We start from the raw sequence: 17,904 nt of genomic DNA, 5'->3' as shown, positions 1-17,904 counted from the left end.
TAAAAAAACAATTATTGTTGCCGGCTAACAATACGAATATCTACCATCAACTGCCAGAAAGGCACTTCAAAATCGCGTTGAATCCGGAAGAGTAGCCTAAATTAGAAAAAAAAAAACAAAAAAAAACTAACCAGACGGTATTCGAAACATGATAGCCCATTGAATTCTCATCCAAGTAAAACTAAGCAATCACGAGTATACTGAAGTAATGAAAGAAGGTTTTCGTGTTTCAGCAAAAATAAAAATACAGTGTCTGCATTGAGCTATGTAACAAACGTAAATCTAACAGCAGAGAAAATATAATTTTTTACAAAGTGAAATTAAGGACATACAAAACGTAAGAATGTGATACAACAAAGCGAACTCTCTACCAAAGCTTTATGAAATTAAGGAATCACGAACGTAATGTAAATCTTACTGCATCACACAAAAGGCTACAAAAAAAGTGAAAAATATTTGTGGGTATTTTACTGCATGAAACAAAATTTCTTACATTCGACGTGTGTAGTAACAACAACCTTCTAAAAACGTCTTTTGATGAAGTTCAAAAACCCGCCATAGGTAGACAATGAAGTTTCCGTGTATATAATTAAAAACCATAATTTTAACACTCAAAATACACGTAGGCCTACATCCAATCGCATCTAGACCACACTCACACAGCCATACATAACATAAGCATAGGCTTACGCCTTACATTATGGACTGGAGCAGGCAAAATGCAAAAATTATTTTAACAATCAACATTATGATAGATTCATTGCAACGTTCCAAAATTGTGTACCTACACCCACCACTTATTCTATCAGTAAGTTAAATTCAACATATAATGCTCACCGAGCAAAAAGAAACAGAGTAACCATAAGAGTAGCCTAAATATGAAGAAGGCTAAGAGTGGCAATATTCAAGCTGAAAATCATTTGAAATAAAAGACCAATACAAAACCGGAATAAAAGGACACGAAGGATGACATATCGAAAAATACGAGCATATTTATTGGACACATCAGACAGTGATAAGTTTCGATAACGTCCCATGAAATGGTTAGAAACAATGACATGAGTGATTAGTTGATTGCTATAAAACAAGTCGTAACGTTTTGAATAAAAATCCAAAAAAATTGTTACGCATAGCCTACAAGTCTTTCTGACACTAACTACAGCACAAAAGTCAGCATCAAGCAGGCAAAATGTTTGACCTAATAAAAAATTAAGTACCAGTTTGCATGTTAAAATAGCACTTGATAAAGTTAACCTGATCTTTTTCCTGCTCTGTTAAGTACGCGTTTGGTTGCATGTCGGGTCTTTGATAAAGCAAATGAGTGATGACATCAAGAGGCTGTGAGGCAAAACAATACAATATAGACGGTTTCCAATTCCATGACTGGTTAAAGACTTCTGAAGATTCCAATGGATTGTTGTTCTGGTGGCCGTTTGGTTTGTGGTCTGAAAAACCTTATATTGTGAAATAAAACGGTAGTTAGCAGGTTATCTAATGACAGAATCGCATTTTTTTCACAAAGCAAAAAGAGCACACAAAACGCAAAAAATATCATATAAACTTCTTGTTTCAAAATTTAATTTTGCTTAAAAAAGGAAGAATAAAGGCTAAAGACATGTTAAAAGTGGTTCCCTTTTTATTTCACCAACAGTTGCAATAACTGCAGAAACAAAACAAAAGACAAAAAATAATAGAGTGAATAGCATGTTAAAGTTGGGTCATGCTCATTGCTCAATAGTGCAAAAGTAGGAATGCCTAAACAAATAGCGTAGACCTCACATATATCAAATTATAAAAACTTTTCAGTCTTTTACCAGTAGTATATTTCTGCCTTACAGACCAGTTACTGTGCACTCTCTAGTCCTTTGAGATATCACTTGAGCTAGTAAAAGTTGCCTTTTTATGTACAATGTTAAAAAAAAGACAACTCTTGCATGCAAACAATGCTCTGGGACAATTGCAAAATACTTCATCTATAAGACATTCATTTATCCTTCAGGCAGCTGTTAATGGCATTGTTTCTTTTTTTTTCAATATATACAGCATTCAACAAAATAATTAAATATTCAGAACTATTATTGTGAGGCCTGTATAGGCCATTCACCGGCCAAGGTAAATCTAACACAGTGCCATGGCTAAGTTTGATTTTATAGAAAAATGTGCTCAACTGATGCAAGGTCTACTGTGTAACATATATATAATTAACTTTGAATAAAAACAGAATCAATCTTTTAGTTTTAATAATTTGCAAGTTTTTCTCTATGAAGTGGCATTTTGTATATTAAATTCATTTCTGCATTGCCTAAAAAATAAGTACCGTCTTAAATTCTCACCTTGAAATATATGGCAGGAATCCATTTTGAAGTATCGAGCAATCATTTCAAAGTTGTCGACAAGCAAACTTGACAATTGATTGATGCATGAAAGAGTATGTTCATCAATGCTGCCAGCTTCGAAAAGACTCATATTAAATGAACTGGAATCTTCTTGATCATCTGTCTTATTGGCATGACTGAACAAGTGATAAGTGCATTTTTGGAATGCATTTATTTCATCTATAAGCAATTTTGTTTTTTCTGATGGATTGTCCTGAAATGTGGCTTTCAGGTTATCAATGTCTAAAAGCATGTGGGCTACCTCTTGAAGTCCACTAACCATTTGACTTCTGATGTTTGTATCAACAAGAGTTTGTATAAGATTACCATCTTGCAAAATCCAATGAGCCGCATTCAAAAGAACATGAGAACCATAAGTGCCACCCAACACTGTTATATCACTTGGTCCATGTTGTAGAAAATGATCAAGATCAATAAAGAGAGAAACAATGAAATCTTGCAAAGTTAATGCAAGAGAACGCAGCCCTTGCAGTACCATGCTAATGCAAATGAAAACTATTTCACTGGTGTCTTCCTCTTTGATTCCTGGTATACAACTTTGTATATTTGCTGGCAATGTATTGCATAACGTTTTAGCTGCATTTGTCCAAGTATGAGAAGTCATAAAGTTTAGGGCTGGAAGCAAAGCTTGTTGAACATTCAACATTATAGCCTCATGAAGAATCTCTTGCCATGGTAAACGTTTTCCATGATACTTTTTATCAAAAAATTCTAGATGCAGTAATGATGAGCTAGCACAATTCGAAGAAATCTTCACACAGGTCAAGAAGAGCAAGCTGAAGTAAGAGGAATTGTGAAGAAATGCGTTAAGCAAAAGTTTCTGAGCAAACAAGCATTTCTCTTCTTTTAAAATCCCTTTCTTATTGATTAGAAGCCTTGACAAGAAGCAATTATCCATGCTCAATGCTTTAATTGTCCACCTTGCAAGGTTGCCAGGGTGATCCACCATTTTCCTTAAAATGCACATTACACTTGCAGTATTACTGAGGGTACTGCATTTTCCATCCCAACCATTTTGAAAAAGAGCAGGTTCCATGGCACTTACCCACTCAAACCCTTGTACCTGACCCGTGTCCAAACGATCCAAGCTAGATACGGCAGAATGAATGTCTGCAAGAGAAGCTGCCAAGATGTTAATACAAGTGAATAAATCGGTACATGCAGTGTGAATTTTTGAAACTGTTTCATGACACGGCTCTAAGTAAGGTAACTCTCTTTTAGGACAAATCTGTTCAGGATCACACATAATTTTCCAGATAAATTTGAAGGTGAATTTCAAAATCTTTGATATGTCTCTCCTGAACTGATTGTGACGGTTATAAGATGGACTACAATTACAGTATCTGTTAGCAAGCACTGACAAGCTTTCAAAAAAGATCTCTCCAATAAGGTTTTGTGCAACATCACTGCTAAGATTGTTTTGAAGCTCTGCAAGCAAATTCAGCATATAATCTTTCCACATGTCAATAGAGTAAGAACATCTTTCATCTTCTGAAAATGCACGAGGATCAGACCAGTAGTTGCTTTCAGGATCATGTAATATCACAGTAAGCAACTTGGTCTTCTGATATTGTAGTATGTGTCTGTATGCACAATTACCAAGAGACTTGTACATTTGAATTGTTCCATGAAAAGGCACATGACTATCTGGTTGCATCTCCTGGCAGCAATGCTGTAACACAAGCACAACATCGGTTGCGGTTGATAGAATGACTGGTAATTGCATAGGTGTGATCTTTTCAGGAATGTCTTCAATTAACATAATTAAAAATCTTTCAGCATCCTTCAAAGTCTGATTAGTAGCATCTACAAAGTCTGTTTGCAACTTGGAAGTAAACCTATGCTTTCCACCAATAATACCAAGAGGAAGACATTTTATCACAAATTTCAGCACATTTCCGATGCATCTCATTACAGCTTTGCATTGTCCTTTAACACTGATATTAATTTTACTGGAGATTGAGCAGGTGATGTCCAGTGGGTTGCTATCAAATGATTTGTACTTATCTTTTGCTTCTTGTATGGAATTTTGTGTTACAATAAATCCAGAAACCATACTTGATGACAACACTGGTATCAATTCTCTAAATGTCTCACACCAATCCCATTGTCCAACAAAAAACGAAGAGTGCATCAGTGATGAATGTTGGCTTGTTTTGATTAGATCTGGAAGTTCTAATGAGTTGTGCTTCAAGACTCCTTTCTTATTACTTCCACTGTTTCCATAATCAACAATACGCAAAATTTCACAAGTTTGAATTTCACGTTCGATGAATAAGAATACTTTCAAAATGTTTGCAAAATAGGAAATCATTTCCATGGATAATAGAGCATCATCACCACTAACAGCAGCTGAAAATTTTGCTCTTTGGTTGTTACTACTGCTGTCAAGCTTTTCTTGTTTTGTTCGAGCGGAAAACTTGGAGAAACTATCATTGATAGAGTCTGATGTTGACAATAATTCAAATGAAAGTTTTTCCAACATTGTTTCTTTAATGAATTCTAATTGCTTGTACTTGTGTTTAAAAAGTCTTGAAGATGTAAGAATTTGAATAACGTTTTTTATTGAAGTTACAACTCCAATGCCAAATGTAGAAAATTCAGTGGAGAGCTTTTGTAAATTGTTGAAAGCATTTTGTTCAAAACTTAAATTGTGTTGTAGTAAAAAATCAAAGTGTTTTGAAACTATAGAACAAAATTTTTCAGCAGTTTGCTTTTCACCAATGAGAACTTCAAGTCTTTCCAGATGAGAGCATATGACTGCAACTTGATGAGGGGAAATGTTACTATGGCTTTGTTGAACATAAGACTGACAATCGGCTGCAACATCACATGGAAGAATTTTCTTGATTTGTTGCACATAATGCAATGTCAAAGTCTCACAAATATGCTTGATATAAGTTAAATTGTTGGAATTTTGCAAAGGAGTCTTTGAAACATTTCTTTCATTGAATGAAATCTCACTCAAAGACGATGAAACATCCTGGTTTAATGGTAGAAGCTGTCCTAAATATGGAGAAATGTGCATCAAAATTTGAAAAATGTCTGCTTCACATGCCTTTTTCAGTTCCAAAGCCTCAGACAATGTACAGCACGTTTGCTTTACAAAATCTTCTTTGTAAGATTCAGAAGTTAAATCCATATTGAAACTGATCTAAGTTTAACACAAAACATATCAATGTACATATTTAATGAACCTACTTTAATAAATGTTTTTCTACAATCTAATTGTTAAGATACCATCTATTTATTTTCAGATCTATAGTTGAATAATAAAAATATGAAAGTTTTTTGCATTTGACATTTTAAAATACTACTATCAAAATAAAGTCTGCAAATTTTGATGTTTGTAAGCTATAGTACTGCAACAAAAACAAGCTAAAATTTGCATTCTGATACAAAATGCAACGATTAAAATATCTAATATGAAAAAAAGTATTTGTGTGGGTATATTATAACAATCAATGAATGAATAGTGCCATAAATATGACATTAAACATTGCACAAGGAAATTTTATGTTTGACATAAGTTGTAAAATAAATCAAGGGGTTGTAGGTTTTATGCCATCAGTGATTTGAGCTTCACTTTACTGACAAACATAAAATTTCCGGATGATGTAGCCTAGTGTAGTCAATTATAACCAACAAGAAGTAAGCCTGACTAGATTGTTAGCAAAAAAATCAACCTCTTATAAGAAGCAAATGCTGTATTAGCTTGTAAGAACAAAATCAACTAACATGAAGGTAAGACAACCCAACTCCTGAAAATACATGAAAAGTTTCTTTTTGCTAATTGCTTATTATTTTTGGAAAATGCAGCACCAAAGTAATTGGTCTCGGCAATGAAGTTGTTAAATGACACCCAGAACTACTGCACTGAAAGGCCATATTTGGTTGATGCCTTCCACAAGCCAACATTTCCCCACTCCGTTGGGATTTGAAACTTTTTTCTCCACTTGTGTTCATACGTGAAACATGTTTCTCTTCACTTGTATTCACAATCTTTTTTCACAAACAAGGTAGTCTCTCACATGCTGATGACAAATATTGCTGAGTGATGACCCAAATGTACTTAAGACTAGCTCTACACCTACTTCAGTAGCAGTGCATTTAAATATATATGTACAACTGATAATATGTTTCAGGGCCTTGTTTGAGTTGCTCTTACTTGAGTGAGCATAAAAACACGATAATGCAAAGAAATTTATTCTAACACGAGTCAGTTCAATCATATATAGCTAAATATCGATTTCGATCAGCTAGAAGCTAGATCATCTTCAGTTAAGCTTAATCAAATAGAATTAATTAATTTAATTGATTCTATTTGAATAAGCTTAACTGAAGATGATCTAGCTTCTAGCTGATCGAAATCAATATTTAGTAGTGTTGGGCGATATTGAAAAAACAAAACGATACGATATTTGAAAAAATACTCGATATTTCGATACTTTTCGATATTTTTGTTCTAATTGAGAAAAGAGTTTCTCAGTCTTCGAAATTAGTGTCGGTAATTGCCGAGGTGATTGCCGACGCAGATGCATGAATGGCGCATTAGCGTCAGCAATAAAAATGTTGAGGCCACACGAGCGCTTGTAAGGTTAGGGTTAGACATTCCTCCCAGTCGTTATGCCACAACCATAGATTTGCTCCTTAGTCAACACCCTGATGAAGCTCTGCGAAAGAGGCGTGTGGATGGGTATCAAATCACGAAAGTGGCAAAACGTGGGCGCTTCATTGCGAACGACGAAGACAGTGTAGATTTACAGCCAAGCGATGAGCCTCTTGATGTGTCCGATTCCAGTGATGACACGACAACCTCATCCTCCGACATAGCATCTGATGATTCCGATTCTGACATCTAGTTCTTCATCAAACAGACTTTGTGTTGCTCGCAGTATCCCAACTGTGCTGAAATTATGTTAGTGCATACCTAAATCGAGGCAATCTTCTCGCAGGGAGCAATTAATTTGTTACCGGTACTTGGTTGAGCAATTAACATTATTTTATGATAATTCAACGTCGCTAGATGTCGAATTAATGTAAAACAAACGTAAATTTCTTATTGGGCATTGTTGTTACGCAATATAACTAGCCGGGAAAATTAAATCGATTTGTGCTGACTCGAACGTTGAATCAACCCAAAATTAACTTACTTTTCCTCCCCATGAGTTATTCAACGTGAATTACTGTAACAGCGTGCGTATCACATTGCTCGCTTTATCGCTACTTTTGGTATTACTACATCACAACAAATCAAACAGTGCGGTCGTGATAGACTACTCTAGCATATTTTTCGCTTCTCGTTTTACATGTTTGGTACAATTTTTTTCGTAATAAACGTTCACAGCAATTGCCGAGGCAATTTCGACTTTTGCCTTTTGGCTTCGGCAACGTTTTTGTAGGGGTTTGCAGTTACGAGTTATCGAACAATATTGAAAAAAATATCGATATTGAAAAGATATCGTATCGTATCGACAATTCGATATATCGCCCAACACTAATATTTAGCTATATATGATTGAACTGACTTGTGTGAGAATAAATTTCTTTGCATTACAAGACATGTAACCGAGTCGTTCATATTAAGCATTGTTGTGGGTTTGACACCCGTCAGAAGATACTTCATTTTCTTGATAAAAACACGATATTAATTGACAGATTTTTAAAAGCACAAATTTTTAATAGACTTTCTATTCTGGCTGTGGAGAGCGAGAAATAAGCCGACGGAAAGAAGCTCTAGTAGGCCATGCTTGGTTGATTAAAGGAGCTTAGAGGCCTGTAAATATAATGTGTCAGTAAAAATCTTTTCTGAAAAATGTATTAGATTCTTAGATAACATTCAAGCACAAAAACTTTCTATTTTTAAGTTGCTTCATTGATTGTTGACATTGAACCAGCGTAACTAAGGTGAATTCTTCGCTAAGAATTGATGGGAGCACACGCAACTTAGTTTAAATCTTACGTCACAATGTCTGGCTTTGATCTCCGAGTATTATTGATAAGACAAAGTTGGTTACAAAATTAGATTATATGACTGTCAAGTAGGCTATTACAGCAAGATGAAGCAAAATTTGTTAAGTTTTGGTAGCCTATTACAGTAAGGAAGAAAAGGCCCATGGAAAATTAACTTTCGCTCACATAACACGCAAAAATAAACCTAAAGAAAAAGCCTAGTGAAACTTTGCACATCAGAAAATAGTAGCAATAGTGTAGAAGTTTTCGAACTCCTGCCCAGAGCATTGTGACGCAAGAAGCCACACGACCTCATTCGGTATAAGTTAATCAGTTATGCGGCGTATTGCAGCTACACGGCGCTTTGACTCTTCAAGCGCACCTCGTTGGTTTGATGAAAGTCTTCACTGATATTTTAAAAAGCCTTCTAAACCGTAGCTATAGCTCTTAAATGGCGAAGAATTATCAAGATAAAGCATGACGATCGATGCTAAAACTGGTGTGTCCGCAGTGAGACTTAATTTGTCCGCCGAGATAACAGCTCAGACCAGACACGATTGTCCGCCGTCAACAAAATCGAATTTTGAGGCTTGCTTTCTGGACAAGTTAACTCTCAAAATCCATGTAAACTTTTGTGGCTCTTCATTGAACTGCTTCTATTCGGTTATAATCAAATATTATACAAGGGCCTTTTCATCACACTCACTTTTTAAAACAACTTTTTCTCTACTTCTTGTAACAAAAGTGTACTGCGATTCGGAATGGCCCGTTCAGGTGAGTCCGATTCGGTGAGTCCGATCCCTTAACAGAAGATTTTTTTAATTTTTTTTTTTAATTATTGGGTACCGTAGCCTAATTATCATTGCCGTTTTAGGGTTAGGGGTTAGAGGTTAGGAACTCACCGAATAGTAGCAGACCCACTGTGATTACATGTGTTTATGCTCTTTTCCAACTTCGAGGTAGCAACACTTGTTAGGATAAAACTTTAGTTTTCATAATTTTGACCATTTTGTCAGAAGATCCAAATCAGTTTATAAGGCTTCTAAATCTGTACAGTTTCAAATTCTCTTGTACATCTTAGTATCATTAGCAAACAGTTTTATCAAAGTCTTCAAACCAAGAGGCAAATCATTAATGTAGGTTATGAAGAACAATGGACCTAAGACACTACCCTGGGGGTCACCACTTGTCACATTAGACCAGTTAAAAAACTAGTGTTAAATTGTCACTCAATGTCTATGATTCTGTAGATTGTAGAAAACAGTTGAGGCGTTTCAGAACATGGTCATGGAGTTTGAAAGTCTTCAGTTTTTACATTAATCTTCTGTGGGGAATCGTATCAAGAGCTTTCATAATATCCATAAAAATCACATCCGTGCAGTCACCGTCATCATAGCTTTCACCCAATTGATGACAGACTCCAGGTGGTGAGTCATACAAGACTTCTTCTATATAAAACCATGTTGATTCTTTGATAGAAAAGATTTTTTTGCCAAGTGTTCAGTCATTCTTACTCTCAACACTAATGTATACCGATATTTAATGGTAGCCTACTGCATATTGTCACATAGGGCATCAAATAAAATAGCTGTCATTATTATTTTGCTTCATTACCCTTATTTTAGATCAGTGGTTCTTAACCGGGGTTCGACGAAGCTGTTTTAGGGGTTTGGCGCGAACGTCCTCAGGAACATTAACACACGGCCTACTGAATGGTATATCAACGAATATTTTTGGAAAATATTGTCCAGCCGAGACTTGATTGCGGCTTACGTGATGATGGATGTAAATAAACATTTGTGCGTTTGACTCGTGATGTAATGATGCCATCTGCATGTGAAACAAAATGCAAAAATACAGTATATATTATTACGTAACATTATACAGGCCTCGAAACAACTATTTTTTTCCGGCGGCCAAACGTGTCCGACTGAAGCAAGCTGTTCGGCGGCCAATCACAAACACATGGCGGCCATCGAAACTTCGACATTGCTGTGAATGTTTATTACGAAACAATTGTATCAAAACATGTAAAACGAGAAGCGAAAAATATACTAGAGTAGTCTATCACGACCGCACTGTTTGATTTGTTGTGATGTAATAATGCCAAAACTAGCGATAAAGCGAGCAACAAGATACGCACGCTGTTACAGTAATTCACGTTAAATAACTCACGGGGAGGAAAAGTAAGTTAATTTTGGGTTGATTCAACGTTCGAGTCAACACAGATCGATTTAATTTTCCGGCGGGTTATACTGCGTAACAACAATGCCCAATAAAAAATTTACGTTTGTTTTACATTAATTCGAAATCTAGCGATGTTAAATTATCATAAAATAATGTTAATTGCTCAACCAGGTAGCCTACCGGTAACAAATTGATAGCTCCCTGCGAGAAGATTGCCTCGATTTACGTATACACTAACATAATTTCGGCACAATTGCGATACTGCAAACAACACAAAGTCTGTTTGATAAAGAACAAGCTGTCAGAATCGAAAGCACCAGATGCTGTATCGGAGCACGAGGTTGAGCGCCATCACTGGAGTCGGACACATCAAGAGGCTCATCGCTTGGCTGTAAATCTACAGCGTCTTCGCCGTTCGCCATCAAGCGTCCACGTTTTGCGGCTTTGATACCAATCCACACGCCTCTTTCTTTTTCGTAGAGCTCCATCAGGGTGTTGACTAAGAAACAAATCTATGGCTGTGCTATAACGACTGGGAGGAATGTCTAACCCTAACCTTACAAGCGCTCGTGTGGCCTCAGCATTTTTATTGTTGACGCTAATTTCGAAGACTGAATATATCGCATCAACAAAGAGTATTGTGATGTCACTTGCATCCTGCTCATGTCAGACATCAGCTGCTTGGTCAATCAATAATGTTAACAATTCAAGCATAGACACTAGACAGTGTGTATTGTGATTTATTGGGTGCTTTGACTGCTTTCTAATCCTTTGTGATTATAAGTGGCAAAGTATTTTACTCAGAAGACCGCAACTTCATGGCGGACAAATGCGGCCGACGGAAGGGCGAGACCCGGCGGACAAAATGTTGGTTTTTGTAGGTTAATCGCGGCCATGGCCGCGATGGCCGCCTTCAGTTTCGAGGCTTGTTATAAAAAAATCGGTAAGAAAAATTTAATTTTCTCAAAAGATAAATTTTCTCACAGTTGCTTTTTGCATGGAAAGGCATAAGCAGGGCTCTCACTTTTGAGGAAATTTAGTTCTATTTTCATTATTTTCAACAACAGCAGGTATATATAAACATTAAACAGTCCATACTACTTGGATGACACTATCGAGTTTCAAGAAAGCGAGATGCAAAAAGAAACTTCAACACAACAAATCTTCAAACGTTTTGGTGCCAACAAATGGAAAGTTATCCTCTTATTACAGAAGTTGCTCTTGAAGTTCTCATGCCATTCGTAATCACTTATTTATGCGAGCATGAGTTTTTTATTCTTGTGGATGTAAAAGCAAAAGAATGAAACAGGCTTGCATGCCAACATGACGTGAGAATTGTTGTTTCCAAGACAAAGCCTCGAATCTCACTATTGGTCTCAGAAAAACAACAACAGAAGTCTCATTGACACAGTAGGCTAATCATGTAGTACTATTAAATGTGGTAAATTTTTGTTTTTGTGATTCAGCGAAAATTTGGGGTTCAACGAAAGCTTGTAGATTAGCGTAAGGGTTCGGCAGGTTAGCAAAGGTTAAGAACCACTGATTTAGATAGTCTATTATGTATTTAAGTCTGTTGGGCAAAAACAACCACAGAATACACCAAGAATCCAAGATATGTAAAAAGAAATAGAGCAAGACCTAAATAAGATTGTGGGATGACATTGAAGAAAAGATTGACATCACCTTAATCAAAACAGCATACGGTAAGACAGAATGGTGTGGAAACATATGCGGAGGCTATCTGCCAGCAATGGCATGACTGGCTGATGATGATATATCAATATTGTAACATGCTCAAAGTTTCATTTTGTGAAACTAATTTACCTGTAGATTAGGTTAAAATAGAATTAATAACTAAAATTTATATTCTATCGACTATTCGGGATAGAGAACATAAACCAGGAATGATCTTGTCTCTCATTAAGTTGCACCAAACAGTTATATATCTGAGTTCAGTTTATTTTTATTTATTTTTGCTGGCATATAAAGAAAAATAATTTACTCAACAAGGATGGAAGCGAAAGACCAGAAGGTTGTACTAAAGTCAGCTGCCACCCAAACACATAAGCAAAACACAAAAATTAAGAAACATAACACCGGTACAGTACTTAACATAATACTGTGTCACAACCAAAACAAAGCAACAAAAAGACTACCGGTATGTGAAAAGAGATAGGCAGATGATATGTTTTAAAAATTACTATACAACGTTTTTACGAAACGTTTATATTTAAAAGTACTGTAAGATGTTTCTTTTAGTTCTTTCCACTTCATTGAAACATAGCATCTTATTACCAAAGTTTGATTTTATAGATGGCATTGGCAATTATAAATCAATATTTTTGTTTTGACGGTTTCTATATTATGTTATACTGGTGAACTTCATTTTTATAGGCAAAGCAGCTAGCAAAAACCCAGGAAAGCGTTTTGTGCACATATTTGTACATGAAGTTTGCAGTTTCTAATTTAATAATATCTTTAATTGTGAGCGCTTTAAATTTATGACAAGAAATAATTGTACTTGTTGATCTTGGCAAAAATAGACACAACTGGACAAACTTGTTATGTAATACTTGAATTGGAGCACGTGATGTAGAATTTGCCCTTTCCCAGTTTATCACCAAGTGTTGAATTTTGGATTGTTTGAGAAACATGAGAAAACTATCTGAGTTTTGATTGATTGATTGAATCTTTAATCTCGGACGGGGAAAGCTTCTTGTAGAGCTTAATCCTGGCAGTTTTGCATAGCCTACGGTACTTGTAGAGGCCTTGAATCACTGACGCAGGCCCGGTCACCGAGATTGACAGAGTGAAGTTTCCAATTGTTGAAGTCTTGTTGTCGGGGAATTATTCCATCTATTAGATGCCGCTGAATGGAGAGCAGTACTTAACGTGCGTTGCTCAAGCGCATATCCCGAGAGTCAAACCATCGCCGCTTGATCTTGAAGCTTCTTTGTTTCAGATGTGACGCGCTGACCAATTGAGCTATTGAGGCGGACAGTTACTGAGAAAACTGTCCTTAGCTTAGCTTCCCACAGCATGAACTGGATTTTACATCTGCTTGGTAACGTTAATGTTATCACTAGTCAAGCAGAAAAAAAATAAAGCAGTTACATACCGCAATGTCCCTGTGATTTCAACCTAAAAAACATTGCACGCAATGAGATTAGTAGAGTAGACAAAAATCACAAAACCGTTGCAGTTCTCACTAAAATGGTACACACAAGTACGATGTGTAGGCAGACTTTGATCTTCACGCGTTTGAGGCCGCCAGAGATCACGTTGTTACATCCAGGCGCAGCAGCCAATAGATTGTGTAGGCTATTCATGGAGCGTTGTTAGGTCCACATATCTACCCTGGGGTCGGTATACAGGACAATGGTAGATAATGTGGTGTGCAGTTTGAAAATCTGAGCCACACGCTTAAGATGGTGAATCGGCGAGGCCCCACTACTTTGATCTTGAGATTAAATTATTTCATTTCTGACAGTAAAATGCCACCGGTACTATCATTTACTACAAAAAATTCATGCTAAGAGTTATAACTCAAACTCAGTGAGTATAGTTAGTCCACCACTGGGCTTTCAGTGGTAAATAGGGGAACACAATTAGCTTTTTTTATCTTAATCTGGCAACTCTGTTGTAGACCCCAACATTCCTTAGCAACTGCACGATGACATCATAATTCAATTCAGTTTGTTTCGTTGTAGAAAAAGGGACCAATCACAACAAACACTTCAATCACTTTTATTTTTTGCTACTGGCCCAAACATGATTGTAGAGAACGACAAAAGAACACACAAATTTTACGCCAACAAAGGAGAAAAATGACAAAGGCTTAACATATCATTTAAAATAAAATAAAGGGTTTAAAATAAACGAACAAGAAAATATCACTAACTTTTCATCAAATATAGTTATTACTGTTTAAAACCTCTGCAGCCTGTTTTACCCTAAAAGGGGAATCGTCAAAAGGTCATGCAAAATATGCAAGTGAAACAGGCTGTAGTGGTGTTAGAGAATAATAATTATGTGTGACGTAATATTTTGGTGTTTTTGCTTGGCATTGAGCACTTTTTGTAGTATTGCCGTACGGTAGTATTAACGCCTATTTATTGTTCTTCAGTAACCTTTCAAGTAGGCCTAAGTCTGCGTGTAGTTCCACACAACGTAAAAATTACATGACTGATTAAAAAAATGTCTAATTTTTTTTATTTAAAATCTTTATTTAAATAAAAAATTTAATTTAAATAAAAAAATTTATTTAAAAAAATGTATAAAAAAACATTTTTAACTTCAGACAGAAGCCAATGGTTCGATCTTAAGGATCTCTTCAGTGCAGTGAAATAATATAAGGAAGTTGCCTTGAAGTTTCGGATGAGATGATGGTTTTTAAAAGTGATTATTAATAAGCCAACGAGAATTGATTTAATTTTTAGCTTTAGGTTTTAGCAATCCGTTAAAATAGAATTTTAAAATAAAATTTTAAATTAAAGTTTAAAATATACATCGATAAATCAATGCCATCCGAACATTTCTATAAATAATACCAACATTCAAGAATATTTCTCACCCACACATTCAATCTCTCATTTCAAAATAATACAATTGTTTTCAAGTAACTTTTGCATGTCTACGCGGCGCACCCAGCAACCTACCATGACGCACCAGCATGCTGCGGTAAAGTTTAGCACATGACTATCGATAACAAAGAAGAAAAAGAAGCATAAGCTTTTCAAAAAAAAAAAATGGTGAAGATTTTCTTTGCAGTTTATTTTTTTCTTTCTAAAATGTTGGTCTCTCATTTGATTTTTTTTGTCTTCTTAAACCACACTCTTTTTTCGCAACAGCTTATGCCTCTTTCTCTTCTTTGTTAAATCGATGCTCTTATCCTTTTTATTTTTTTTTTATTTTTTATTTTTTTTATTTTTTATTTTTATTACACAACAATAACAACACAGATAACAAACACAAAAATATTGTACTCATCAGCACATCAGCAAGATGCATGCAAGTTCTACTTCACAAACTATCTATGTCATGTGGTTCCATTTCAATTGGTGTTTTTTCAAATTCTTAGACTTTACGGCGATCACTCGCTCTGATTGCCGAGTTTCTTTCACCGTTTGAATAAACTGGGAAATCGTCGGGTTAGCTTCGGCATATTTGCTACTTTTGCCTTGCGTAGTGAAAAAAGCGCGACATTTAGTGATGAGATATAAAAACATTACATCATTTTTTGGTGACGTCAAAACTGATTCGCTGGAGCTTGTTTTCAGTCTCGTGATTGGAATTTTTTCTCAAATTCCAATTCCGGTACGCGTATTTGCTTGTAGCGTCTCTGGCGCAAACAAAAGTCTGATTCAGTTTGCGAGAGGAATGGTTGCATTTATCTAAGGATAAGACAGGTTAAGTTTACACAGAAAAGTAACTTTTGAATCTAGTTTGGAAACGTAATGCCAAAGTCGTGCGTGCTAATAATACTCCGCCCGGTTACCCGTAGCTCGGTTGTTGAGTGCTCAACTCAGGATCACGTGGCGCTGGTTCGGCTCTCAGGGTGTGCGCTTGAGCAACGCTGGTTCGGCTCTCAGGGTGTGCGCTTGAGCAACGCATTTTAGGACTGCTCTTCATTCAGCGACACCTAGTGGATGGAATAAATCCCCTGCAACAACAAGCAGAAACCTCATTCTGCCAATCTCTGTAACCGACCCTGCGTCAAAAGCAACAAGTACTATGCAAAACTACCAGAAATGACCTATCAAGGCTTTGTCAATCAGAGTATAAAGATTCAAAACCAAACAAAGATACCATAATGGAAGAGAGCTGTATTTAGTTGCATTGCTCAAGCGCATTGGCCTGTACCTCAAAATAATGCATCTACAGCTTTCGCAAAATGACTTCTAAATGTTCAAGAAAAACAATCATTTTGTCTACAATGAAACCTTTTAATAAAAACAATCAACCTTTCTTAATTTTGTCATATTGCATTATTAAAATCGTTTTCACATTTTTCACAATCTTCACATTGTTAGTCATAATGCTTATTGTTAGTCCTTTGATCTGATGTAAAACGCACAGCTACAAACCAGGTGTAAATTTTGCTGAACATGCAAAAAGGTCCGAAGTCATTTTGCTGTGGTTGTAATTACCGTACCCATGCTTTAAACTCTTCAAGGTTTGCAACTTTTCTTGTTTATTAATGTCATACATATTACGCAAGTACATTGTACATTGTACATTAAAGTACATTAAATTAATTTAATTAAATTAGTAATTAAAGTACATTGGGACAAATTGATTGATACTTTATCGTGGCGGATGGAGGCTGTCCTTAGTAATTCTGGAGTTTTTTTTCTGCAGATTGGATTACGGTTATAATATTTAATATCTTTTCAGGAATGCAGGTTTAGAGGTTTTTTTTGCAGATTAAATTACAGCTGTAATATTTAATATCTTCTCAGGAAGTACAGGTTTAGAGATTTTTTTTGGCAGATTAATTTACAGTTGTAATATTTAATATCTTTTCAGAATTATCGATTCTTTACTGTTTACATGTTTTTTGCAGACCTTCTGATGATCCGTTAGGTGAAACAATTTGTAAAGGCTTCAGATAGTAATAACTACATTTGATTTAATTCGCTCTGCTTTGCCTTTTTGCTTGGCATTGAGCACTTTTTGTAGTATTAATAGTTTTCATTGTTTTATTACGCAAGTACTGTACCAGTAGGCTACTATCTTTTTTCTATCAAACACGCAAATGACCAAAAATAACTTTGGCTGTGGCTATATTTACACTATATAGTGTAATAATAGCCTCAATAGTGTTGCCAGTAAGAAATTCTGCCCTAATTTGAGAAAAGTTCAAAGCTGTTGAAAACAAAAACTTGTATTTTAGACATTTATTTTAGTCCTGGGCAAAGATCAAAGCCCTAATCTTATTCCAAACTCTAACCTTTACCTTAACCCTTCCTAACTTTAATCCTAACTCTGGCAACACCTGATTGTAACCATGGCATTAAGTGTGGAAAAATATCCACTTCCAATAACTTTAAGGCAGTGGCTATTTGACCGGCGCCGGTCTTTGAATCTGAAACACTATTTGACCGGTCATGACGTCACTATACAGTCACTTTTTTCTTTTTCTCTTTCAAAGCAAAAGACGAGAAGCGCATATAAGTTCTAAATCCAACCAACTCGTTACGTGGCACGTGCGATACGTCGCCGCCTCCGACTCTAGAGGGACTGAGTTCGATACTACCCGGAAGCGTTCTTTTTTTTATTTATTTTTTTTTTAACTAAATTTTGACACGAAGTGCATTTTTGTAGTCAGTTTTTAATTATTTTTTATGTCTTTTCAAATGTGAGAAAT

At 35.7% G+C, this 17,904-nt stretch overlaps 1 protein-coding gene across 2 annotated transcripts; it reads right to left on the bottom strand.

Moving 5' to 3' along the window:
* Window positions 1–206: 206 nt before the first annotated feature.
* LOC145775541 (uncharacterized protein KIAA0825-like) lies at window positions 207–5,450 on the bottom strand. Of its 2 annotated transcripts, none has more exons than XM_082586841.1 (2): window positions 2,334–5,450; window positions 207–1,454 (listed from the first exon to the last, which is right to left on the bottom strand). In XM_082586841.1, the coding sequence occupies exons 1-2, from the start codon at window positions 5,422–5,424 to the stop codon at window positions 1,210–1,212; spliced, it is 3,336 nt and encodes a 1,111-aa protein (XP_082442967.1). In that variant the 5' UTR covers window positions 5,425–5,450; the 3' UTR covers window positions 207–1,209. The 2 variants fall into 2 exon arrangements, with proteins under 2 accessions (XP_082442967.1, XP_082442968.1); XM_082586842.1 differs by having other exon boundaries at window positions 207–1,445.
* Window positions 5,451–17,904: the final 12,454 nt, after the last annotated feature.

The sequence above is a fragment of the Aplidium turbinatum genome, chromosome 8 (assembly GCF_918807975.1).
Source record: "Aplidium turbinatum chromosome 8, kaAplTurb1.1, whole genome shotgun sequence".
NCBI classification, from domain to species: domain Eukaryota; kingdom Metazoa; phylum Chordata; class Ascidiacea; order Aplousobranchia; family Polyclinidae; genus Aplidium; species Aplidium turbinatum.
Note: the sequence above shows the minus strand (reverse complement) of the source record. Positions and strands in the feature narration are given on the sequence as shown.